This window comes from Zootoca vivipara, chromosome 12 (genome assembly GCF_963506605.1).
Source record: "Zootoca vivipara chromosome 12, rZooViv1.1, whole genome shotgun sequence".
Classification (NCBI taxonomy): Eukaryota; Metazoa; Chordata; class Lepidosauria; order Squamata; family Lacertidae; genus Zootoca; species Zootoca vivipara.
In genome coordinates this window covers 12,343,960-12,370,487 of record NC_083287.1, presented here as the reverse complement: position 1 = coordinate 12,370,487, position 26,528 = coordinate 12,343,960, and the positions used below count along the sequence as shown (strand labels likewise).

Genomic DNA, 26,528 nt, shown 5'->3' with positions numbered 1-26,528 from the left:
TTATGATACCTGTAGTGATCATCCGACCTTCAGAAGAATGAGATGTGATCGCCCCTGTATTAGTAACACTTGCAGTGACACATGCTATTAGGAGGCCAAATTGTCAAGTCCCTTTTCAAATGCTGCTGTAGCATGTTGCCTTTGTGATTTCTCTCCTCTATGAATGCTGCTCCCATGAATTTCTTCCTTTAGGTGAAAGTCTTCAGAAGATACAAAATCACTGAGGCCCAGGCAATGAGGAGGCTTCTGCAGAAGTTCCGCAATTCTACCTTGGTGTCCATGTGTCCTTTGTGACAAAGGACAGTCCTCTATTTGAGGGGCTCTCCAGTCCAAATCTGGTTTAAAGAGAAAGACTCATATGATGGGGCCCAGAATTTGCCCATCTGTGGTTAGCACCTAGACAACAGACTGAGCGGGTGCACACAGGTTTCTTGTGGTCTCACAAGAGGCTGGGCAGGCTAGAAGGAAAATTAACCAGCAAGCAAACATCCTAATCTGGAGGGGGGAAACTTAACCCTAAAGGGTCAAATTTCCTTGGAGAGACATTGGAAGACTGTGTGTGTATGTACACGCACACGTGGGACCCCTCTAGACTGGAATTTTTTGCAAGTGTCTTGTCTGTACACCTTGTCACCAGTCACATATACATCGTACATTGAAAGCTCACATATAAAGCTTTATCAGCCATAGCATCTGCCAAAGGATCCTTGGAACTGTGGTCCCACACCATTCCTAGTTCCCCTAGGAGCTGGGGTAGGGTGTGGGGCTTCAAGGGGCTTGGAAGACCTCATTCAGGCCCTGGAACTGACGTTTCCCACCCCTGATTTACACATTTCAGATGCATGTAAACCATGCATCCCCAAACAGCGGCCCTCCAGATGTTTTGGCCTACAACTCCCATGATTCCTAGCTAACAGGACCAGTGGTCAGGGATGATGGGAATTGTAGTCCAAAACATCTGGAGGGCCGAAGTTTGGGGATGCCTGATGTAAACAGTCATATTTAGATGTCTGAAATGGTTAAGGCAGCCAAACCCACTTATACTTTCTCTTTGATTCTTTCCTACCCCTATACTGCCACTACGGTACTTTCGACATTCTGAGTCGGCCTTTGTGACATAAAACAAAACCCTTCTTCCAATAGGGTCCTGTGCAAGCTGTACTTGATGCTGGGGAGCCATTATGCCATTGCTACAATTCCTCCGAAATGCCTTAGAGCATTAACAGTGATGCACTCAACAGCCAAAGGCCACACTGTCAGGTAAATAGCAACAGCAAATCTAAGTGGAGGAGGAAGAAAAAACAGCTGCACATCTATTCTATCTCCCTTGGCAACAGCATCCTGACAACCGAAATGCTGCTATGTAATGGCTAAAAAGGAGAATAGGTTTTATAGAGTAGAAAACTAGAAAGGGCAGGCGTTATTTGAACAAAGAAGAGCTAGAGATGATTCACGCAGAAAGAGATGGGGGAGAAGTCCAATTCGGTTCATATTTAAAGGTGAATCTACCTAGAATATGTGAAACGAAGCACAAGATTTACACCACTGAATTTTGCTATGCAACTCTTGAGATACGTGTGCAAAACTTCATATACTAGGGGAAAGTGTACATAAAAATGCATATATTAGTGAAAATAACACCAAAAATGTGTATATTGTGAGAAATTCACATTAAAATAATGCTAAATTTTCATTAAGATTTTTAAAAAATGCAAACTGAAGCGGAAATGTGGAGAACTGAACTTTAGACTAGAAAAATGAGAACCCCAGAGAAACCAGAAATGACATACCCATTTTCCCCCTATTCACGCACAAACGTGCATCACTCAGATGCCCTTTCACCCTGTGAATGTGCATATTTCCATCAGATGTAGATATTGTTGCCTCTGAATAGCCGCATTGCAGCTATGACTAGCTTTGCTCAGTTTGGAATATTCTTACAGAATCGTCATAAAACTTGGCATTAATAAAGCACTTGAGTATTCAGAGCACTTCACACATGTGTCTGTTTTCCTGAACTTGGTGCCCTCCAGATGTTTTGGACTGCAGTTCCCATCAGCAGCCAGCTTGACCAGAGGCCAGGGATTGTAGAAATTATAGTTCAAAGCATCTGGAAGACACCAGGTTGGAGGAGGATCTATGTAATCCTAACAGTGCTACAAAGTAGGCAAGATTCATTATCCGCCAAACACAGGAGGGGGCTGAGGCCAAAAGGCAGTGGCTTGTCTGTGGACAGTCAGTGAGTGGATTCCTAGTACAGGGGTGGAGAACTATAGCTCCCATATCCCTGGGACTATACAATAACTACAGCTCACATCATCCCAGGTTGTTAGCTGTGCTAGTTGGGGCTGGTGGGAGTTGGAGTCCAACAATATTTAGATGGCCAGAGGCCACTATCTGTCCTAGTGGAAGTGAGAGTTGAATTGGAGAATTAAAATCCACACCAACTCTTTCTACACCAGGGATGCACCTTTATAGGTTGTGTTCCTATAAGAGCCAGTGTGGTGTAGTGGTTAAGTGCGGTGGACTCATAATCTGGGGAACAGGGTTCGCGTCTCCGCTCCTCCAGATGCAGCTGCTGGGTGACCTTGGGCTAGTCACACTTCTTTGAAGTCTCTCAGCCCCACTCACCTCACAGAGTGTTTGTTGTGGGGGAGGAAGGGAAAGGAGAATGTTAGCCGCTTTGAGACTCCGGGTAGTGATAAAGCGGGATATCAAATCCAAACTCTTCTTCTTCCAGGTGTCCATCATACATGTATGTAGAAAATTACACCATAGACAAGGTCGTCAATACATTGCTTTTCTCAGTTTACTTCACTGTCCTTTTCCCTTAGCCCCATTGCAACCAGATTACTTAATTACTTAATGTAGGAGGGGGGAAATGATTTTTGCGTCATTAAGGCTAATGAGAAATGACTGAGGCACTTGCTCCAGCCAAATAATTGGCCAGAGCTTTCTCAGGAGGAAGTTTCACAACTTGTCTCTCATTTGACACTCAGTGTTTTCTTAGGCTTCCAGGCTTCTCTTGCCTACACCTCCTTCCCCAGTTTGGAAGAAGGAGGGTATATGCTGCTCTTATTTTAACAAAACGTGGGGGGGGGCCATAATACTCAGCTTCCACTGATTTGGCAGCCTACCTTGGCCCTGATCCATTACACCATACAAATACATCACAGTGTTAAGCCCATTGCATTACATCCATTACATTTCTGCCTTAATCCCATTGCATAGCTGCCAAGTTTTCCCTTTTCTCGTGAGGAAGCCTATTCAGCATAAGGGAAAATCCCTGTAAAAAAGGGATAACTTGGCAGCTATGCCATTGATCTCTATACGATTAAACCTGTAATGATTACAGATTAAAAACCACAGAAATCAATGGGATTAAGGCTGTAATCCACTGTGCATTTACCTATGAGTAAGACCTGTTGAATGCAATGCAGCTTACTTCTGAGTAGACATACAAAGGATTATACTGTATATACGCCTGACTTGGCCAATCCTATATATGTCTCCTTGGGAGGTTAGTAGCTAAAGGAATACAACCTGAAGCTACTTTTGTCGGTTTCCCTAAACTCCTTGGTCTCTAATTAGTCTGTACATCTGGGTAATTAACAGATTCAACTTCTAATTCTTCAAGTATTGATCTAACAGCATGAAAATTTCAAAGCTATACAAAACATGAGATACCTTCAGAGAATCAAAATTGCATATTGAAATATTCTTTCTTGCCCAGTGCACATGATCAGTTCAGAAGAGTGGGTGCCCACTTAGTAGTTCCACTGCCCACAGAAGTTTGAGGGTTGCCCCAGGAGAAAGCATTCTCTGTGTCAACCCCCATGTTACGGAATTCCCTCCCCAGAGGTATGTTTGGTGCCTTCACTATTGAGTTTCCATTGTGTGCTGAAGGTGCACTTCTTTACCTGGCCTTCGACACTTGATAGTTTTTTAGGACTTGCCCTATTCTTGTGACTGTAATTTGCTTTCTACCGTTTTAATATTATATGTTTAATTTACTGGAACCTATCCTCAGACCACACGGTGAAGGGTGGTTAAAAATTGAATTCATCATCATCCCTCCACACACTAAAGATCTGGTTTATTTTTGCTGAAGAAATAACACAGAAGGAGAACGAGAGGGGTCACTTATGTTAATCAGATGGTTATATAATTTAAAATACCAAGTTATATATGGTTATATGTTTAAAAATACCAAGGAGCTCCAGGAGCATACATGGGCAGTGATCAAGGATGGGACCTAAAGGCCAACAACATCTAGACAACCACTGGTTCCCCATCCCTGACCCCCAGTATTCTTCAAACCTTGGGTCTCCAGAATGATGTTGCTGGACTGCAACTCCTGTCATCCTAGTAGCTTATCCAATGGTCAAGGATGACAGGAATTGTGGTCTATCAGCAATGAGAACCCAAGGTTGGAGTTAACTGGACTGACCACACCATCAGTGAGAACAATAATCCCTAGGATATTGGTTGATTCTACACAATCCTCAAAGCAGAATGTTGGAACATTCTTCACTATGAAGGAAATACTGTTCAGGATTGGAACAAGAGAGAGAAAGAGCATGTCAAGGCAATTCAGAGTTTCCTTTTCCTTTTCTTTTAAAAAACACACACCCAGATTTCAAATATCTAAAGAGAACAGGTATAGAAAACAATCTCTCAGTGTGTAAAATCCAGCTGTGTGTGTAGCCAAATTACATGTCAGAGTATGAGCAGTATTCCGCCTTAAAATAGGAAATTAGTCCATGCCATCAGGATGTGCCACTGAGAGGCTAATGCTTCCTTCCCAGCAAACCAGAGCAGTCAGGGGATCTTTTGTGTAGCAGCATCTGACTCTGGCACTGCAAGTGTGTATGTCGGAGTGGGAAAAACCCAAGCTGGAATACAAAGCAGCTCAGCAGGGGCGCAAATAAGGCTCAGTAACTAATAAGCCTTCCTTGCCTTTTGCAAAAGTATTGCACAAAGGAGCAGGCACTAAGCCTCACATTCCTGCAAGACACGCCTGCGTACTCTGTGCCTGTCGTCTTTGCTCCCAAGCCATCCCAGCATTAGCAGCAAAACTCTCCTCGGGAGAAGTAGTGGCTTAGCAAGCAGAAGCCACTTCCTTTATTTATTTTTTAATTACTAAAATATGAAGCTTCCTAGCCTACATGATGTGCGTAGGTGAGAATGTCTGCTGACAAGTCCAAATGATATTTTCAGGTGAGTAATTTTATTACATAGCGCAATCTGATCAGTCACATCTCACTTTTCCCCTATTTGACCTCCTCCGTTCAGTAATTACAAGGCTATTTAATTCCCCATGATCATTTTCAGAAGGGTCAGCTATTCAGTTGTCTGAATGTTTTTCTCAATAGGCGTTTCTGAACCCCCTGTTATTTCCACAGAATCTTGCTTTCTTTCAGCTTACCGTGAGAATGAACGGGGAGACTGCTTGCCTGCCTCTTCATGTTAATGTTCTGTTTGTAATCTCTATTGTTCCTATTGCTTGACAGTCTGAGAGGGAGCTGAATTTCTTAATTTATGAACTGACTCACCTTAAAGCTTGGCTAAAAATTCACCTTCTTAGCAACAGGGCTGATGGCTCTCTAACAGCTTTAATTGTTGAAAGAGCTGGACACTCGGTTGCTTTGTCAAGAGAGTGCTGTGCTTGAGCTGAATAGTGCTTGTTTCCTATGATGAGCTGTATATATTTTGGAAATATTTTGATTTCCCATACTTTTGAGAAAACAAGATTTTGGGCATGCTGTAGGGTGAATGGCTTTCTTTTGTCCTCTGCCCCCCGCCCCAGCTAGCCCCCTCTCAGTTTACGTATTACTGTGAGATGGGCTTTATCAGCCCAATCCTATGTATGTTTACTCAGAAACAAATTAGTTTATTCCCAGGGTTGCAGCCTTTGTAATCAATGGTGATTATTTTAAGTACTAACCCTGTGTGTGTTTTTGTAATTGTTTTATGGAATTGCCATTGCTTATGTTGTGAACTGACCTGAGGAGCACAAGATATAAATGAAGATCATGGCTATCACATTCCTAGATTGACACCTAGGGAAAATTAACTGGGATATACCCATTCTTGGTCCCATGGACAAATAACAAAAAAGGAGTGCCCTAACCTGGGTCTAGGGACGTGGGTGGCGCTGTGGTCTAAACCACTGAGCCTAGGGCTTGCTGATCAGAAGGTTGGTGGTTCGCATCCCCATGACAGGGTGAGCTCCCATTGTTCGGTCCCAGCTCCTGTCCACCTAGCAGTTCAAAAGCACGTCAAAGTGCAAGTAGATAAATAGGTACTGCTCCGGCGGGAAGGTAAACGGTGTTTCTGTGTGCTGCTCTGGTTTGCCAGAAGCCGCTTAGTCATGCTGGTCACATGAACCGGAAGCTGTCTGCGAACAAACGCCGGCTCCCTTGGCCTATAGAGCAAGATGAGCGCTGCAACCCCAGCCGTCCGCGACTGGACCTAACCTTTACCTTTACCTTTAACCTGGGTCTAGGCAAGGCACTGGGAGGACAAATAACTTTTCTTCTTAGTATGTCATTAGCTGAGAAATACACATTGGGGCTTTATGTCAGGGAACTCCTATCTGAAGGCTAGCCAACCTAGGGCCCTCCAGATCTTCTTGTTGGGCTCCAACTCCCATCAGACCCAGTCAGCATGTCCAGAGATCAGCAATGATGGGAACTGTAGTCCAACAAGCTCTGAAGGGCCCCAGGTTGCCCATTAGGTTGCTGAAATAGTCCCAAGTGAAAATCTCCAGAATACTCCAGGGGTATTTGTGGGAACCCACTGATTTTGAAAGGTTTGGTTCACTTAGGCAATTTTCATGTATGGTTCATTTCAGACAAACGACACCCCATATCAACATCAGGTGGCAAAGCTGCATCCAATGCACGGTATCACCTTAGAAGCAAACATGTAGATTGGTCCCAAAACCAAACAATGGGATTGTTTGTTCACAAGGGCTAGAAGGCCACCTCATTCTGATCTCTTGCAAATGGCACTGAATTAAGATGTCTAAAATTGCACTCAGTGCACTCCTGGCACAATCCTGTCTATGTCTACCCAGGAGTAAATCCTGTTAGTTTCAACAGGGCTTACTTCAAGGTAAGACAGTATTTAGGCAAGGTTGGGGAACCTCAAGCCCAGAGGATAAATTGGACTCTCCTCAGCTACACCCCCTCTTCCCAGGCTACACTTAACAGAGCTACTTTACACCCTTCATGAGTGTTTTTGGCCTCGCTGGAATATGTCCTTTAATTTGTATGATGCCTCTTGCCTGGCTGGATGGATGATGGAGAGCAGGATCTGAGTGCATGCAAAGCCAGAATACAGTACAAAGACAAAAAAATTATTTGGTGCTCCAGGCAGGTAGCTTTGCTTCCCTAATTGAATGCCACGGGTGAGGTATGTGAGCACAAAAAAGATCTGCTCTTGACTTCCCAGAGCAACAATGCTTTTGAAGCCCCACTGATCAAGGAGGCTGTGTTTATCCTGTCATCATCATGTCTGAGATCAGAGGATGAGACTGAGGTGGGTGGGGGTTGAAGAGACTCTTGGCTTTGGAATGCAAGGCTGAACTCTTTGTGCGTAATTATTCACTGTGGAAAAATGCCTGCACAAGCAGGAAATGTTTCCAATGGGTTTTTGACAATTCGGACTTGGTCCAAAGTCATAGGACTTGGTGGGAAGTGCCCAAGTTCTTTGATATACAACTGAAACAAAAGCAGAAAAAAGCCCTCTGCTTGACAAGTCAGCCTGATGCTATGAACTTTCATAACCTCCCATATAAACTCATGCTGCTGCCTGCCTAGAGAGTGTTAATAAACTTGTGAGGACTTTTTGTTAGTGGTTGCACACTGCCAGCATCGATCTAAATCAACCAGCCTTAAGGAGCACTCTAAACATGATCATAGGACTGGCCCTATCATTGGACAAGAGGGTGCCAGCTCTCTCAGAAAGATAGTTTTTACTGTCAAGAAAGGGCAGCAGACTGATGGTTATTTAATGTGTTGTGGTAGTATCTTTATTGCAAAGAAGGAGGAGGGACACTTGTGGGGGTTTTTTCCTGCTTCAAGTACCAAAATATAGCTAGCCTTAGGTACTATGTACCTTGATCGGGAGGAGGATGTTATCTACTGCTGTCTTAGGCACCAAAAATATTTTGGGCCAGCCATGAATCCCCTTCCAGTTGGGATTCAGGCCTCACCATGGGACTGAAACTGTGCTGGTTGCGCTGGTCGGTGATCTCCGGCGAGCTGGGGACAAAGGTGAGAGCTGTTTCCTAGTTCTGCTGGATCTCTCAGCGGTTTTTGACACAATCGACCATAATATCTTTCTGGACCGTCTAGAGGGGTTGGGAGCTGGGGGCACTGTCATACAGTGGTGCTTGGCAGGGGGTTGGACTGGATGGCCATTGTGGTCTCTTCCAACTCTATGATTCTATGATTCACTCCTTCCTCCTGGGCTGTGTTCAGAAAGTGGTGGTGGGGGGTGAGTGTTCAGACCCCTGGGCTCTCACTTGTGGGGTGCTTCAGGGTTCTGTCCTCTCCCCCATGCTTTTTAACATCTACATGCAGCCGCTGGGAGAGATCATCAGGGGTTTGGGCTGGGTGTTCATCAGTATGCGGATGATACCCAGTTCTACCTCTCTTTCAAATCAGAACCAGTGAAGGCGGTGAAGGTCCTGTGTGAGTGCCTGGAGGTGGTTGAAGGATGGATGGCAGTTAACGGATTGAGGTTGAATCCTGACAAGACAGAAGTACTGTTTGTGGGGGACAGGAGGCAGGCAGGTGTGGAGGACTCCCTGGTCCTGAATAGGGACCAGGTGCGCAGCCTGGGAGTCATTTTGGACTCTCAGCTGTCCATGGAGGCGCAGGTCAATTCTGTGTCCAGGGCGGCTGTCTATCAGCTCCATCTGGTACGCAGGCTGAGACCCTACCTGCCCGTGGACTGTCTCGCCAGAGTGGTGCATGCTGTGGTTATCTCCCACTTGGATTACTGCAATGTGCTCTACGTGGGGCTACCTTTGAAGGTGACCTGGAAACTGCAACTAATCCAGAATGCGGCAGCTAGACTGGTGACTGGGAGCGGCCACTGGGACCACATAACACCGATCCTGAGAGATCTACACTGGCTCCCAGTACGTTTCCGAGCACAATTCTATCTGTTGGTGTTAACCTTTAAAGCCCTAAACGGCCTTGGTCCTGTATACCTGAAGGAGCGTCTCCACCCCCACCATTCAGACCAGACACTGAGGTCCAGCATCGAGGGCCTTCTGGTGGTTCCCTCATTGCGAGAAGTGAGGTTACAGGGAACCAGGCAGAGGGACTTCTCGGTAGCAGCACCCACCCTGTGGAATGCCCTTCCATCAGATGTCAAGGAAATAAGCAGCTATCCTTATTTTAAAAGACATCTGAAAGCAGCCCTCTTTAGGGAAGCTTTTAATATTTAATGCTGTATTGTTTTAATATTTGATTGGGAGCCACCCAGAGTGGCTAGGGAGACTCAGCCAGATGGGTGGGGAATAAATTATTTATTATTACTATTATTATTATTATTATTATTATTATTATTATTAGAAATGTTTATTTGCCCCATTCCTGCATAAATCAAGGGGGGTGCCAAAATTAAACATAAAAGGGGGGATGCAGGTAATTGTCCCCCTTCCCTACTTTACTTTGCAATGGTCCGTTATTCAGTTGGAGAGGGTGCGGAAGTTTTTCTCTCCCTCACACACACCTTTGGGTGTTAAAAGCAGACCCCTAGGTGCTTCATCCATAAAACTGAAAAGAACCTTGGCTGCAATATTCAGTCTAGCAAGGCCCTAAAATCAGGGTGTGGGCAGGGGGGCTGTGGCCCTGGGCACACAATTTTGAGGGGGCACAAACAAGGTGCCCCCACAAAGGTTTGGCTTTTGCGGGGATCCCCATCCCATCCAGGAATGTCCTGGCAGGGCTCATCCCCAGTTCCCCATCCTTCCCTGCCTGCTGCTGAGTGGTGTCTCTGAACCCTGGAGCCCAGCCTGGCCTTCCCACCACATCCCTGGCCCCCTTGCTGAATGGCTGCCTGGCCAGTGCTTGCTCACTTGACACGCTTCCAGTGAGCAGGGTAGGATGAAGGTGGAAAAGGGGCAACTCCCAGCCCTCCCCTCCTCTCCACAGGTTTCACATGCCAAGGGCCACATCGGCTAACTACCCCCCCGGCAGGTGGCATAGCGTGGCCCCACTTAGCTTTATAGGGGGCGCTCTGGCAGCATCAGCATTGAGGGCTGGGCTGGCATGGGGGTTCCATTCACCCTCCTCTCCCTGGTTGTCAGCAAATCATGCTATGCTGTTGCCAAAATGCACTTTTTAGCTTATAAGAAGAAATATTTTAAACTAGGGACTCTCAAATCCCATCAACCGCTGCCTGCATGGCCAAGAATCAGGAACGCTAGGTGTTTGACTCCAACAACATCCAAGCCAGGTTGCCCACACCTGTTCTAAGGAAATGAGCTTGCATTGAGTCCCCTTCTGTGACAGAGAACTCTTCTTTGATTATGGTTGGTGACATAGGAGATCTGGAATAGCATTGCTAAGGAGAGGTAGCAAGATTTGCTCCACTACCAAGCAAATGGTGAGGAACTTTCATGTAGGCCCAGTAGTGGGGGTTGACGGATGAAGCTTTGTAGTCTGGAAGTATGGGCAGAACCATGGAAGACAAGGCTGGAAAATCCCCCGCCCTCTGGGCTGCTTTGTCCCCCTGAGTTGGAAAAGGTTCATGGCAGAGTGGAGTTCCCAACCTTGTTGGCAGAAATTTGGTTTTTTTGTTAATGCCACAGTATTAAAGCATATGTAGCATTAACAAAAAAACCCAAAACCCTATAGTTTACCTCTCCCAGAGTTACAATTTCCAGCAACCCTCAACAAATTACAGTGCTCAGAACTCTTTGAGGGAAACCATGTGTTTTGAATGTACTTTAAAGGCATAGTGTGTACACAGTTTTAGGGAAATGGTTCATTGTACTACTAAGTAAATAAATATCAATGCATTGAGGTGGGAAATAAAGATGTCCTCCTGGTGCTTCCATTGTCTGGAAGGTGTGATATCTGGAATATAGGAGTAAACAACCCAAGTAATCAAACGATGCTTCTCAGATTCTGTTCTTAATTTCCCTGTGTTTATTCATACCAGGCCTTCTCTTTCAGTAATATACAAGGGATGAACATTCTCTGAAGCACAAGTTTGAAGCTTCTGTGAGATCAGGTTGGACAGCTGCCCCCCTTAAGCCCTCATAACTGTGGAGGAGCTGCTGTGTTGTATTAAACCAGTGATCTGAAGAGAAATGTGTCCTTAAATGACCTTGAGACAGAATGCCAAATTGCTCCACAGAAGCTGTCTAGAAGCATCCAGTGTCCTCAGTGGGAGTCAGATACTTACTGCAAAGTAGTAGCTTGTTGGGTGTCACAAAGTAAATGTTTGTCTAAGATTTTGAGGGTACCTTTTCTTCCTCTGAAGTCTCAGAGTTAGCATTAAATGGAGACACAATTTTGGTAGGTGTGGACCTGTGCTGCAGAACTCAGAAAGGTTTCTGCTGGAGAAAGTTCAGCGGCTATGCTTTGCTTTCATGCTCAGATGATAACTGATTGCCACACTGTGACGGAATTTTCCCTCTAGCTTGACCGTACGGTTCGTTCTCCTTTTGCTTTCTACTGTCATGCATGACACACCTCATTTACTTGAGCCATCTGGATGTGCTTTAACTAAAGGTATTCCTTGTCCTACATTTACCTCTTGCTTCTCTTCTCCGTATGTTATATGGCATTATCTGGAACCAGGAATAGGGTGGCTACTTGCATATCACACACACACACACAAAACAGGAAATGCATCACTTTTTAAAAAAGAGGAGAAACTGGAACACATTTGAATAAAAAGTGCACGTGCTAAATGCTAGGCATAGATGGAAATTTAAAACAATTACTGTAATTTAAATAGAAATGCAATACATGTCATCCTGGTTGGGAAGGCAGGAAGAATCAAACCAGGTGGCATGTGTAGCTTACTCAGTCTGCTATCCAGGTGTTGGCAAGTGAATTCCAGGCTCCTCTATTTGTATGGTTCTGTATCTTTAAACTGGACTTGTAAACAGGGACAGTCCTAGCCAATTTCTACATTTGTTCTATTTTGTACTACAGACAGTGTTCTGGAGACCATAAACATTAATGTATTTTGATATACAACAAGCTGACTTCTTTCTAGGTAGAGCAGTGCCAGTATAACAGTGGTGCCTTCTAACTGTATCACAGTTATAAATTGTGTGTGCTCAAACATAGCCCTGCTTCAAAATGCAAAAGAGAGGTATCGTGATAAAGTGTAGACCATCTCCGTTCCTTACAACCTGCTAGTGTTGTGCTGTATTATCTTATGAGTGAAAGGGTGGGTTTGAATTGTCAGGTGCCCAGTATAATTGCTATAGGCCCAGATCCAACCTGCTGGCCATCCTGGCTCTGGTCAACAGAAATTAGTGTTTTGAGATTTGTAAGGTTGTGTGTTTTCTGCACAGTGTGGTGAGTAACTATTGTGAAGTACTTTTGAGTGTTAGACTTGGCCTAAGAAGATCTGGGTTCAAATTATGAAACTCACCAGGTGGCCTTGCCTCCCCACTCTGTCTGTCTGTGTCTCTCTCTCGGCAAAACCTACCTTTTGTGAGGATGAAGCAGGGTACCCTCACATGCTCTGTCCTAACCTGTGTAGTTGAATACTGGGCCATAATTGTTTAAAATAATCGAAACATACACACACACACAGAATAAGGCTAAGAAAGGGCATGGAAATCTAGGTTAGGTACCAAGTACCATTGAAATCCCCACAGGCATTGCCTATACATTTCTAAACATTTCTGGACTACCATGAATACTTTATACATGTAGAATTGTTTAAATCAAAGCTGAGATTCTCTGGGTTTCATATTCTGTACCAGAATATATGTTTGACAAGCATGCAACCTTGTGTACAAATGACCCAGCTGCAATGCAGGGAGTGAGCTTGTGTTGCCGTCACCTCAGTCCCAAACCTGACATTCTGATTTTATGCCAGTTTGCTATGCTTTGGGTTTTCTTCATGGCAATCTCTCTCTTTCCAGGCGTTCTACTGATTTTGGCACTGACAGAAGAACTCGTGTTTGCAGTTCAGGCACCGTTTCCCAGCTTGGCATCATCTTGGGGCCTCCTGACAGACAATAGCAGTATCTCAGCTATGGGGATGACTCCTGGACACAAAGGCCGCCACACCACCAAACTCTTGCCCACAGCATCCCTTGCAAACTTTCATCCCACTAGCTCAGTGGAGACTTACGCTCCTTCTATTAGCCAGAAGGAATCAACTAGCAGCCATCCCATTGGCAACAAAGAACCATATCACTTAAACAACCAGAGTGCTTTGTTTTCCAGAAAGACTCTCCCCCAAGTGAATGTCTCTCAGGTTGTCAATGGCAATTCCACAGAATTTACAGAGCCTTATCGAAAGACGGGACAGCATTCTCCCCCGACTATGAGGAACTGGTCTCCAGATCATCCCCTTCAGTCTCAGTCCACAGCCCACAGTCGTCGTAATGGCACCATGTTGGTAACCACAACAGACTCACTTGCATCTTTCCACAGTGATACCTTGGGAGGCCTTAACACAACAGAGAATGGGAGCTCATCCAAACTGGTTACGCAGGAAACAGGTCTCACCACCCCAGCAAATGCCCCATCAGCTGCTCCTGAAATGGTGACAGTGCCTTTTAAACCCCAGCGGTATGGCATATGGGATATTCTGGGCAAAAATGACTCTTGGGTACTCTCAAGCCAAACTACAAACCAGGGACCTTTTTTTGCCAGCCCTGGGACTGCAACAGCAGCAGCATTTGGTCACTCTGGTCAAACTGGCATTGATGCTGATGTTTCTTCCTCACATACAACAAGGAGCCCAGATGAAACATCTACCGCACTGAATCCCTCTGGGCATGCCAACTTGCCAAGCGCAGAGCCCTCCACGTGGATGCCGAGTTCCACTTCAACAGCAACAGGAAACTTCCTAAACAGATTGGTACCTGCTGGGACCTGGAAGCCTGGTATACCAGGGAACATTTCTCACGCCTCAGAGGGAAACAAGCCCCAGCACAGGGCAACCATTTGTCTCAGCAAAGTGGATATAGCATGGATCATTTTGGCCATCAGTGTGCCCATATCCTCATGCTGTAAGTTGACTTCTTTTTTTGTCATACATTTTGTGGTAGATGTTTGTGATACATTAGATATATATAACACAACGACGGAGTAGCGGAAGAGCCTTGAATGTTCAGGTGCTTGAAACCTGGATGCTAGTAAATTGATAGTAGCTTTTTTTTTCAAAGGCAAGGTATTTCTACATAATTGGGTTTGCTGGTGAACCGTGTCTTGTACAGCTGACTGAAAAGAATAGTGCCTGTGTATTTTGCCTCCTATCTCAGGTTCTACAAATGCTAGAAAGTTTTAGAATGAAAACAGGTGATCTGGGACTTACGAGTCTAGCGCTCCCAATGAACTATATCACATACCCGGTATAACATTAAGAAGGGAAAGAGCACTGGCTGGATTACTTTTCCCAGTTGGTCATGCAAACACTGTTGGGTCTAATTAATTTTTCTCTTCTACTTGATGAATATTACTTCATGGGAGTTAATTATAGCTAGTACTAGTCCATCAGGGGAGATTAAGGGATTTGGTTGTGGAGATACTTGAAGCACTGCAATTTCAGTTCTCCCACACCAAGCTGAATAGCAGGCTGTGGAATTCCCTATGAATGGCTGCTGGGATTTCAGTATCCATTGGCAATGCCTCCCAAGTCGTAACATCATGGAGTGTGATCAGGGCTGGGGTGACTGAAAAAGATGGAACATGTAGTGATGTCTGGCCTTGCAGATACAATTAGTTTGTACGACTAACTTCTGCAAGACTGAGAGGTTGCCAGGGTGGTCCATAAAGAGGACTGAAACAGTGATCTACCTCTTCTGCAGCATAGCTTCATAGCAGGGATGGAAACATAGATAAGTGGCAGAGCACAGTAAGCTCTACCCGTTTGTCTCATTCTATGTGGCTGATGAGGCAGCCACATCCCACTCACTTTATGTGAGAGGAATTGCTAGTGGCAGAAAACTCTTAAGAGGTGGTAGTAGTCTAGACAAATATGTGCCATGCTTAGTTCACTTTTGGATCAAGAGGCACCATGTCAGATCACAAAACAGTCTCAATATAATGCCAACAGCTGAATGGTCCAGAAGTATTAACTCAAAAATGTAAAAGTCAGCAATTCTCTTTACACGAGCCTAAGCTGCTCTTTGGCTCCTGGCCTGTTCAGATCCTTGAAGGGTTTGTGTAGCGATTCAAATCCTTCCCAACCTCTCTTGTCCAGATAACAATGGGACAAAAGAATGCACCATGGGCAGCAATGTTTTTTGTCTCAGTTCAACTTTTTTAAAAGCTCTTTTCTGTCTTCAGCCTGTAAGTGGCTTTCTGGACCAGATGTTACTGTATTCACAATATTTCTCAAGTCAGCAGCTGGACTGTTCTGTTTGGCTTTCTGTTTCCCCGAACAGTTCATTCACGAGCTACACCCTTCCTGTCCAATTGTAATTCAGGGGATGGAACGCTTCACAAGGCAGGTGCCATGTATGGTGCCGCATCAGGATAATAAGATAATGACAATAATCATAGTATAATCTTTCCTTGGCTCTGCTAACTCTGCAGGCTGCTTCCCCATCATCTCCGAAATTGAAAGGCATGCATTACATACCAGATATGGTGCAAATGCCCACCCCAACAAGTCACTTTTCTTGTCATGGTAATGTGAAATAAATTACTTGCTCCCCCTGATGGACAGACCAATTGCAGCTCCCTTGTACATGATCCCAAGGCAGAATGCTTTGGTTTTCCTGAAAATTTGTTCTTGCCAAAAGAGTGCAATTTCATATTCAGCATCGCAGCACAGCTGCAACTGTAGGCTCCATGGCAGATCACCTGACAAATGGGTCATGTTAAGTAGGGAGGTTGCTGCCACCTTCAGGACACAAGACAAATAGAGTCAACCTTTTGTCTGACCAACTTGCAGGTTTATTGTTGCGCAAAATTTTAATTTTTAAAGTCAACGGGGTTGCTACCAGTCAGCATGTTAACGGCACAGGATGCAACACATGACACTGTAAACTTCAGTTTATTTGATTGGCAGGCAGTACATCAAATACAGTGCAGGATTATTGTGACAACCACCATGAAAAATAGACATATAGGTACACAAATGGTACACAGCTCTGCGACTGATTGTGCAGTTAAGTAATTATTCAACTCTGAACTTATTATTGGAAGAGGAGCATTTAGATATCAATGTGTTAGTACTTTACATACTTCAAGCTGATAAAACAGTCCTGCTGTATCTGGGGCCTTTCTTGCTCATTCTGCTGTGCAGGGCCCTTGACTGATTCATTGTTACATCCTCATGTTTAAATCCCACCTCTCTTCCAAGGAGCTTCTTCCTCTTTACATTTTTCCTTGACTATAACCCTATGGGGGTAATAGTGTGCCTACGACAATCCAGTGCAAGCGTGCCACTTTGCACATCACCACACCCTGTGGCGTGTGGGCATGACGTGAGCAAGACTGCAAGATAAAATTTCTTAGGAAACATGTCTGCCCATATATATGGAAAGTCAACGGTAGCCTTAGAATTTCCATAGTTTGGTTGGATCTAGCATTTTGCTAGCTATCCAACTGGGTCTGGCTCCTATAATAGTTTATCCATGTGCCTCTATTAATGTTCTGCTTCTTGTCCTGGTGCCTTTTTAAAAGTTCACACAATTGAGAATAATACCACATATTAAAGGGTCACGGCAGCCATATTTCCACTTGAAAAGAAATGTAGCTAATCTTCCCAACACAGGGAAGTGGTTGGGAGTGTGGGATTAACTGAACAGTGAAATTCTGTATCAGTGTCCTTTTGCCTGTGCAATTCTAGGCATAAGGGAATAAAACATATAGAAATCAGGAAGGTGGAGATTTTTTTGCAGAGTGTTCAGCATAAGTCCCCATATCCATAAATGTAACCAAAGAATGGATTTTCAGGAGAAGCATTTTCCAGGATTGAAACAGCACAGGGGGAGGTACAAAACCATCCACAGGGAATTATTTCTCTTTAAAGCAAAATCTACAGAATCCCAGCCAAATCATGAGAGCAGCCAAATTGTGAGACCACATCACGCAAAGCACATGTTCAGCCCATTATTGTCTGCTCAGACCAGTTGGTTTGGCCAGCCAGGGAATGAGGAAGTAGTTCCCAAAATATGTGTGGTTTTGACCAATGCATTAGGAAGTACAGAGAAACCCTGGAAAATGTGTCCTCTATTTAACTAGTACTTACTGTACATGCTCAGCAGAGAAGTGCTAAGTGGCATTCTGTTCTTAACCATAAAAATGCATTTTCATCTTGTCACAATTCCAGTTGGTTTTATGTCCTTTGCGCTGCCTTGAATCATTTGGGGAAGAGGGAGAATTTGTAACATGAAGTAGCAAAATGTTCAGCGAAATCACTTTGAAAAACTTCTCCAAGCTCTTGGAATCCAGAACTTTTAAGAAAAAAGAAGAAACATATTGCTGCAATTAAAGGCTGATGTGATGAAAAAGAGGAGGATGGGAAAGCTGTGACTTCAATTCATGACTGTGAATTAATTTAGCCATTACTGCTCATGTGAAATGGAGGCCACCTTGGGGTGTGGAAGTATCAGTAGAATACCAAAGATGCATGTGGTGTGGCATGTTCCTTTGGATCCTGTTCTAGCTCATACAGTGGTACCTCCTGTTACGAACTTAATCTGTTCTGGAGATACGTTTGTAACCTGAAACCTCTCATAACATAAGGCACACTTTCGGTCCAGTTAGCGGAGCTCGTAACCCACAGCGTTTGCAAGGGGGACGGTACGTAACACGAGGTTCCACTATATTTCACATCCTCAGAACACTTGAGAGAGCTCCTCCTGCTTTTATTAACTCAGTATATCAGCAATTGGTTAAGTTATGATTGGGTTTCAGATTCCTCACCACCACCACTGCAATTCAGAAGAAGCGCCTGGCCCTTCTTAGCATCTGAAGGATAAGCCTTACCACTGAGATGGACTGCAGGTGAAGATCACCATTACATTACAGCTTTAGTATGAGGTCTTTGCACAGATTGCCTTCTATGCAACCCTGTGCTTTCTCTATCCAGCTCACTTTGCAAGCCTATTTTTTCGGAGATAGATCCATTTTGCTCCATGGGGCTTACTCCCTATTAAGTTTGCTTAGGATTATAATTAGAGACATGGCCCTGTTTACGTCTTTTCCCAAAGCAAGACATGTTTAACCCTATTTGACGCTCACACTCACTTAGCATGTATTTGCACCTGTCTTTGGCTCACAGGTCAGCAGTGCTCCTTTTAAGTGCTGAATGCAGTTTAGATGTGCTTTGACACTGCAGTGAAAGTCAGGCTGCCTCAGATTGAAGTGTATTGCCACAGAACCTGGAAGCGGCTTTTACACTTATCTAATTCTCCACACATTAGCGCTTCCTATAGGAGAGGTCTGCAGCAGCTGCTTTCATATCAGCCAGCATAATCCATATCAATGGAGGAAGTGTAAGTCAGCTGCTTCTTTTACTCCTACTTTGACATTCTGCAGATTGCTGTCCAACTTACCTGGCTGTGCTAGAAACGCTGATGTAGGAAGACCCAGAGCCATCAAGCTCAGTGGATTCAGCTCTTCAGGAGTGAGCCAATTCCTGGTCACTCCAGTGATTTCTTGGGGACCACCAAGCAGAAGTCTTTCTCAGCCCTGTCACTTTAAATCTGTAATTGGAGAAGCCCAGAATTACATTCTTAGCCCATGGTTCAAAACATGTGGTCTGCCACTGAGCTGTGGTCTCTCCTTGGAAAGACTGGAGCCTATTGGGAATTTCCATTGGTTTGAAACATCCAAGCCTGTAATATTATGTAGCTCTGTACCATTTACATTAAAATCACTTTACCACGCAGGGTTTCCAAATGGAAATTACTGGTCATCTAACTCCAACTAACCAATATGCACCCCACACATGCAACTTTCATACTTTTAAGTTTGGGGTTCGTGTTTACTGCCATTCCACTTGAGAATAAAAAACAAAGCAATCAATGTGGCATAGATACAACGAATCTGTCCTTCCTGCCCACCGGAGGCAAACATGATGCTTTTCTGGCAACATATTTGACGAACATCAAACCTAACATTTTCCAAAGGCTTACGCAGAGATTTAGCTGCAAAACCTCCATCCACTGTAACACAAGTCCTGTAATTAAGTATCTAAGCAATTCAGAATGGTCTGTCTAGGTGAAAGTACTTTCGGGTGCCCTTCTCCCCTCCAAACCCTCCACCTCTGCCTAATATAGGGATTATTTGAGGGCAGAAGAAGAAAGCTCACAAATCATATATACTAATAGTGATCTGAATTCTCTGAGTGCTGTTGCTTATGTACCCAAAACTGCACCATCCACAAAAGACAAGCTATGGCTGTGTACTGTTGGCACACAATCATAGAGTTTGAAGGGACCATGAGGGTCATTTAGTCCAACCCTGTGCTAGAATAACATGGGGGAGGAGAGACCCATGTAAGCTGCCTTGATCTCCTTGGAGCAAAGGCAAAATGTAGTTAAAAGGGCATTTCCTAAGAACCCCAGGCTGTCATTCCAAATATTGTTGATCCTGACTCAACAGCAACCGCATAAATAAGCCCTGAAAGGAGATCAATTCTAGGGGATGAATTCTTCTCTAAGTGGGCACTTACGTACCAAGTGCTTTTCATTGCCACCCTGGGACTTCTTGCCTAAACATCTGTTTGTTTGCTTGGGGACTAAAATTTGTACAGTAGGAATTAAATGAATGGTACCGGATAAATGGAAGCAGAGATCTTGAGCATTGTGGTAGGCGTATAATAGCCTGCAATTTTGAAAGTGACAGGAGTAATAACTATATTAATTCAACAAAGAGATTTGTAGCAGAAGCACACCTTTTCCTTTGAATAAAGCAGGAACTAAATCAACCGTTCTGATTACCCCCCCCCCCCCACAGTGCTTCCTGTTACTTTAGACAGAACTCTGATCCCCTACGCACTGGTAACGTCCATAATTTATATGGTGAGGTGGGAAACATTCATTTGAATCCCTGATGACCAGTGGGGTATAGTGGTTATTAGTCCCAGACTAAGACCTGGGAGCCCAGAATTCAAATCCCAACTCAGTCACAAAGTTCACGAGGTGGCCTTTGGCCAATACAGTGATGGCACTTACCTACGTAGGCAGTTCCAAAGCACAGGTGCTGCCACACTAAAGACGTGACACCTGATGAACATCACAGGAGGACAGTAGGCAGGGCAGAGATTTAATATTGTGCAGCTAACATGCAGTTCCTACTCATGTGATTTTCCACAGCTACACAATGCAAAAGAGGATGACTAGCCTAGCGAAGTGAATATGACTGGCTTAGATGAAATTGCCCAGATTTTGAAGCTTTTCCAGTGGTAATAAGATAAGGCATCTCTTGATCCAAATCAAAACAGATACGATTATGCTAGCACTCTCTCTCAGTATTTTGTGTTAAGGATGGAGCCTGCTGTGAGACCTGATTATAGTGGCCCTGCTGGTAATATTAACTCAAGGCTTAGCCTTTGCTGTGTGCTGTGTTATCCAGAAAATCATAGATGCTTATGAAATTAGAATGGAACACGTGACCTCTGATACTAAGACTGAGAGCAGTATTTAGGCCAAGCATTACACAGCAGGTACATGAAGCAGCCCAACAGATTTCTAATGAAAAGCAGCTATGGAGAGGAATGGTGAGGGAGGAGGGGCAGCTTAACCCCTTTCCTTCTGCCCATTCCCACTTGCATCCCCCCTTCCCAGCTGCTTTTACACCAGTGGGTGGGGAGATTTACATATTTTCCTTCCACAGCTGGAAAAACAGCTGCACTGAATTTCAAACAGAAAAATGGCTGGAGGAAAAAGGCTTTAAGTAATCTTTTCCCTCCTTCCACCGTTAAAAGTTATAATATAAATTCTACATATTACACTGGTGTTTCTCAAACTTGGGTCCCCAGCTGTTGTTGGATTACAACTTCCATCATCCCTAGCTAACATGACCAGTGATCAGGGATGATGGGAGCTGTAGTCCAACAACAGCTGGGGACCCAAGTTTGAAAAACACACTAAAAAACAGAGTAATAGTGTTTCCTGGAAACAAGCTGGAACAAGAGCAGTACACACTGGTCCCTTTGGAGTATAGGAACAGTGTTGAGCATTGTCAGCAGTTTGCTTCCTTACAAACAACACACCTACAGGCTTCAGTGCCTTGGATAATGTTTCCAAAGCCACTGGCAGGATTCAAAAGGCAGGAAGGGAACAAGCAATTGTGTGTTTTGGTCTGGCCCATCCAGTCCAGCATCCTCTTCTCCCAGTGGCCAACCAGGTGCCTATGGGAAGCCCAAAAGGAGGACCTGAGCACAACAGCAGTCTTCTCACCTGTGTAGTCAGTAACTGGCATTCAGAAGCATACTGCCTCCAACAGGGGAGGTAGAAAAGCCTTATCATCCATGAATCTGCCTCTTCTAAAGCCATCCAAGTTGGTGTCTAACTACCTGTTCTGGGATGGCATTCCACTAAGTGCTGCATGAAGAAGCACTTCATTTTTTCTGTCCTGAATCAGAGAACTGTGCTTTTGATCCAGAGGCCTCTGGTTGGTCACTGTGAGAAGCAGGGTGTGGTGGCCTAGATTGCTCTGGCCCAGCAGGTCTCTTCTTATATTCTAACATCACTTTGATTCAAAATGTGAAAACATTAGGTGGTCTTCCATGGTGCTTTTAATTCATCAAATGTTGCATCTTCTAGTGGTACATGAACCACAATGTGAACTTTTCATAGATCTGTGCATGCAACCCACAGACAGCAGGGGGTAATCTATTACAATACACAGTCTATTACACAAGCAGCCGCCAACTAATTTCCTATTGTTGCACAAGCACACTCTCAAACATGTTTGTGTTAACAGCTGTCCTGCTCACCGTGTGCTGCATGCGGAGAAAGAAGAAGACATCAAACCCAGAAAACAACCTGAGCTATTGGAACAATGCTATCACTATGGACTACTTCAACAGGCATGCTGTAGAATTACCCAGAGAGATACAGTCCCTTGAAACCTCAGAGGTAAGATCTGAACTCTGCTGGTAGTGAATCTCCCAGTTAGTTCATATCAACAGGTGGATTTTAGCCACTCTGCTTGGCTCTCGGGTAGCGTTGTGAACTTGTGGAGAGAGGTCCTAATGATAGGAGAGGTAACTGGGATAACTTTCCCTTTTAAGTGGTTCTGAAAGGCACATGGACCCCCTCAGATGCTACACTTTGGAAACATGCCTTCTTGGCTTCCATGCACATAGTGTCTGGCTTCCCATTTCTGCTGATGCCCCTCCTGTTACCAGCATATAGACCTCCTCCTGGACCAAGACAGGGTTGCCTTGTGTCCTACTTTACAGACGAGAGTACTCAACTCCAAGAGCTGTCCAGTCCAAATCCTTTTAAGAGTAAAGAACAAATGGAGACCAGGGGCCTTGAAGTGAGCCATCTGTAGCACTGGACAACAGACTGAGCTTATACATCTGGTCACATCTTTCTCACTATATTGAGAGCAATTGTAAAAAGGTAAAGGACCCCTGGCACTGGCAGTTAAGTCCAGCCGCAAACGACTCTGGGGTTGTGGCACTCATCTCGCTCTACTGGCCAAGGGAGCTGACTTTTGTCCGCAGACAGTTTTTCCGGGTCATGTGGCCAGCATGACTAAGCGGCTTCTGGCGAAGCCATAGCAGCACATGGAAATGCCGTTTACCTTCCCGCCGGAGCGGTACCTATTTATCTACTTGCACTTTGAGGTGTTTTCAAACTGCTAGATTGGTGAGAGGAATTGTATTTCTATTCAAATGGTAGTAATTGCTTCTAAATTTGCATCTCATCCAGTCATTCATTCATTCCACAAGAAAAATATATATGCTCAAAGCAGCATACTACAAAGAAACAGGTGTGCATCTCAAGCAAATGCCACAAAACAATTTCATAATGACACAACAGAACAATGGCAAATAGAATAGCATACACACAAAAAACACATTTCAATGCTACCCATATAACAGTATTACTTAAACAACACCCAGCATCCAATAGCAAAAACAAGGGAGCTTCAGTTTCACCTTGGTCCTAGAAACACCCCTCCCATGAGGTTGCCACAGTCCCTCTCCTGCAGCAGCTTCTTATAAGGCTTCAAAGGGCAAAGGGTGGGATAGCTGGAAACCCCCCTCCCATTATGTTGCTCCTATACATATAGTAGGAATTGCAAATAAATGTCCTCTTTGGCCTTCTTTTTGGGTGCATATATGGCTACCCTCACACCAAGGGGCATTTTGCCCCAGCCCCACTGACTTCTCTGTCCCAATTCCTTTAGCCATCTCAATTTATCCAGTTTCATTCTTATATTCTCCACACCGTCCAAACCACCTTCTCTGTCAGATTTTTCCCACAGCCCCATCTCTCTTTATGCAGGGATGGAGAACCAGTGGTCCTCAAGTTGTTGTTAGAGCACCACAGGTTCCCAATCCTTGCTCTATATATCTATCCCCTCCCCCCTCCTTTTCTTTTGGATTCCAGTTTCTCCACACTTCCCTCAGGTTCTGTTTCTCAGTTGATAACCTGCTCAGTCTTTTTTTGTTTGTTTCAGCCACTATCCTGCCATTAAGCTTTCCTGCCTCCTTCCCACCAGGCTTCCCTACCCAGCCCCTGCTATCCCAATCTCTATGTGAGTGTTTCCACACTGATCTTCCACTTTCTTCCTAGAAGCTGGGCTATTTATGAACAATTTGCTGTTGAGAGATTTTTCAGCTGCTAGAATGTTCACAAAAAAAACATGACATTAAAATCAGCAGTTACAGTTGATTCCATCACCTAGCATGGACGATCCACCTAAGCAATTATACAATTCCAAATTTTTCAAATGAACAAAGCTGGATTGGGGAACCTGTAGCACACCAGATTTTTTTTGGACTACAACTCCCATCATCCGTGACCTTTGGCCAAGTTGCATGGGGCTACTGTGAGCTGGAGAACTGCAACATCTGGAAAGTCACAGGCCCCCAATTCCTAGTACTGTATAAAGGAACCACCTTTCTCTAAGGGACACTGATGCTTCTGTCTTGCCCTACTGCTTTTAGCTCAGACCAGTGAATCCTGAGAATTACATTTTTTTAAAGCTTTGCTTTGGCCATACTGAACCATTGGTTGACTGGATACTGGATATTCTTCAAGACTTTGTCCTGCTAGTGCAAATTCTACCATGTTGACTGTCCCTTATTGTATTTCTGAAGCTTAATATTTTCTTCCCTTTCTCTCCCCTGACCCCTTTTTCCCTGTAGGACCACCTGTCTGAGCCGCGCTCCCCAGCTAATGGTGATTACAGGGACACCGGCATGGTCCTTGTTAACCCTTTCTGTCAAGAAACGCTATTTGCAGGACATGAGCAAGTGTCCGAAATATGACTTGCAGTCCAATCTTCATTGTCTCCAAAATCTATATATAAATCTATATATATAAATATATATATTATAAATATAACCTTTGTGTAACCTTGAATTATGAGCAACCTTTTGAGCTTCCCCCAACCCCACAAGAATTATCAACCTCTTTTTTATAAGTGTGATTAAAAACTTTACAGACCAAACTCCAGCTTTATAAAATAAAAGTGATTTCTAAGCAAAAATGCCTGCTGAACCAGTTCCTTTTGTCGCCTTTGCTAGATGCTTTTAATTTGTACTCCACTTGCATGTAACCAAGCTAGGGGTGTTTTTTTTAGCACATAATTATCTGTTCCCTTCTCTCCTCCCTTTCACAAGATTGAGCAAGCACAGGAGCCTTTGCTGATATACTAGGCTATAGCCTAGCATTCTTTTGGGTTGAGCCATGGAACAAAAAAGACAGCTATCCCTCTTCCCCAAACACATTGTGCTGTGACTAAACTGCCTGCTGACAGAGCATTCTCTGAGCATTAAGGGATTGGGTGACAAGCCAGGCAAGACTCCACACTCTGCCATATGGGCAAACAGGCAGCTAGGCTTGAGAATATTTGTAGCATTCCACTTGGTGAGCCTCTAACAGCAAGGCTCGATGGAATTGTTATGCCAGCCTTCCCAACAGCTATCAAATTCCAATTTTTATTTGGCTCTAATTCTAAATCAGCATTCAGTTACATCTTACTTGATGTTTTGTGGTGTTACAGATTTTAAACTAATTTTATCATGTTCTTTAGAGTGAGTCTTCCTGACCTATGGATTAAGGGACATATGCCCTTCCTGCCAGTCCAAACACTGCTAAGCAGCTTTCTTTCTTTTGAGCACTTTGGTCTGCAAAACTAAGAGGTCTTCCTGTACTATTTATAATTTTTATTTACAAAGGCTACACTTTCAGTTTTCATTGTATCTGATCTTACAACAACCAAATGAGGGAGATTATTATTCCTATTTTAGAGATGTGGAGCTAAGGCCTAGAGATAGTGAGGCACCCATAAAATAAGACCAGGGCTGAATTTGGAGCCAAGTCCAACTCCTGCCTGTTCCCTTCATCACACATGATCAATGTATCTCTGTGGGTGGGTGGGAATGTATTTTGTACCGCTGTCACCAGCAAAAATATGAAACATGTGCCCCACCAGAGTCTCAGAGCACTGATTCCTAAATGATGGGCAGGAACCCCAAAATAAGTAACTTAATGAAGAATTGGCCAGTTTTCACCTACTTATTGCTTTCTTGTCTTCTGGGATCAACATGATAGCAGTTATCACTGTAAAAGTGTTAGGCCAGGATTTGGCTGGTGGGTCATCCCTGTCAATCATAGAAACTCACAATAGCAACACACACACCACAACGTGGTAGCAGGCCAGTTTGCTTCAAGCGTCTACTCTACTTTTCAAAAATGACCATTCATGTGTCAACAGCCAGGAGGCCTTTTGATGCTCAGGATCAGATTGGAAAGTACAAGCAGTGCTGCTCGCTTAAATACAGCTAGAGCTGCTCCTGGCATATTAGAGGCAACTCTACGAGCTGGACTCATGCCAGTACACGTAAACCCTGAATTTGGAAGCCCAGAGAAAGGCAGCATTTAAACATGGAAGAAATTATCTCTCCTCATCCCCCCACCCAGCCCAAATTGAGGCTCTGGACTACATTGTCCTTTCCATGTGCTGCTCTTGCAACAGACAGATCATTCTCATGAAATAGATTGCTGACCGAGGGGAAAGGGCCAAACAATTGTTTCCAACAAACACGCCTGTGGTACGCAGCCAAAGACAATGAGAAATATCCCAGAAGCTCTTGGGACAGAGCACAGATAATGAGCCCCCCTCCAAATCCTGCTTTGCTCTGCAGATCTCGAC

At 44.3% G+C, this 26,528-nt stretch overlaps 1 protein-coding gene across 2 annotated transcripts in view; it reads left to right on the top strand.

Annotated features, from left to right (window-relative positions):
- The window catches only part of TMEM108 (transmembrane protein 108), a 174,279-nt gene extending 149,431 nt beyond the window's left edge, over positions 1-24,848 (top strand). Inside the window, exons 1-4 of one of the 2 annotated variants that reach the window (XM_035130122.2) lie at positions 4,802-5,220; positions 13,139-14,236; positions 22,113-22,267; positions 24,517-24,848. In XM_035130122.2, the coding sequence (XP_034986013.1) occupies positions 5,208-5,220; positions 13,139-14,236; positions 22,113-22,267; positions 24,517-24,639 (1,389 nt within the window). In that variant the 5' untranslated portion in view covers positions 4,802-5,207 and the 3' untranslated portion in view covers positions 24,640-24,848. Of the gene's footprint in view, positions 1-4,801; positions 5,221-13,138; positions 14,237-22,112; positions 22,268-24,516 lie in introns of those variants that run through there. The other variant, XM_035130121.2, reaches the window with a different exon arrangement.
- Positions 24,849-26,528: the final 1,680 nt, after the last annotated feature.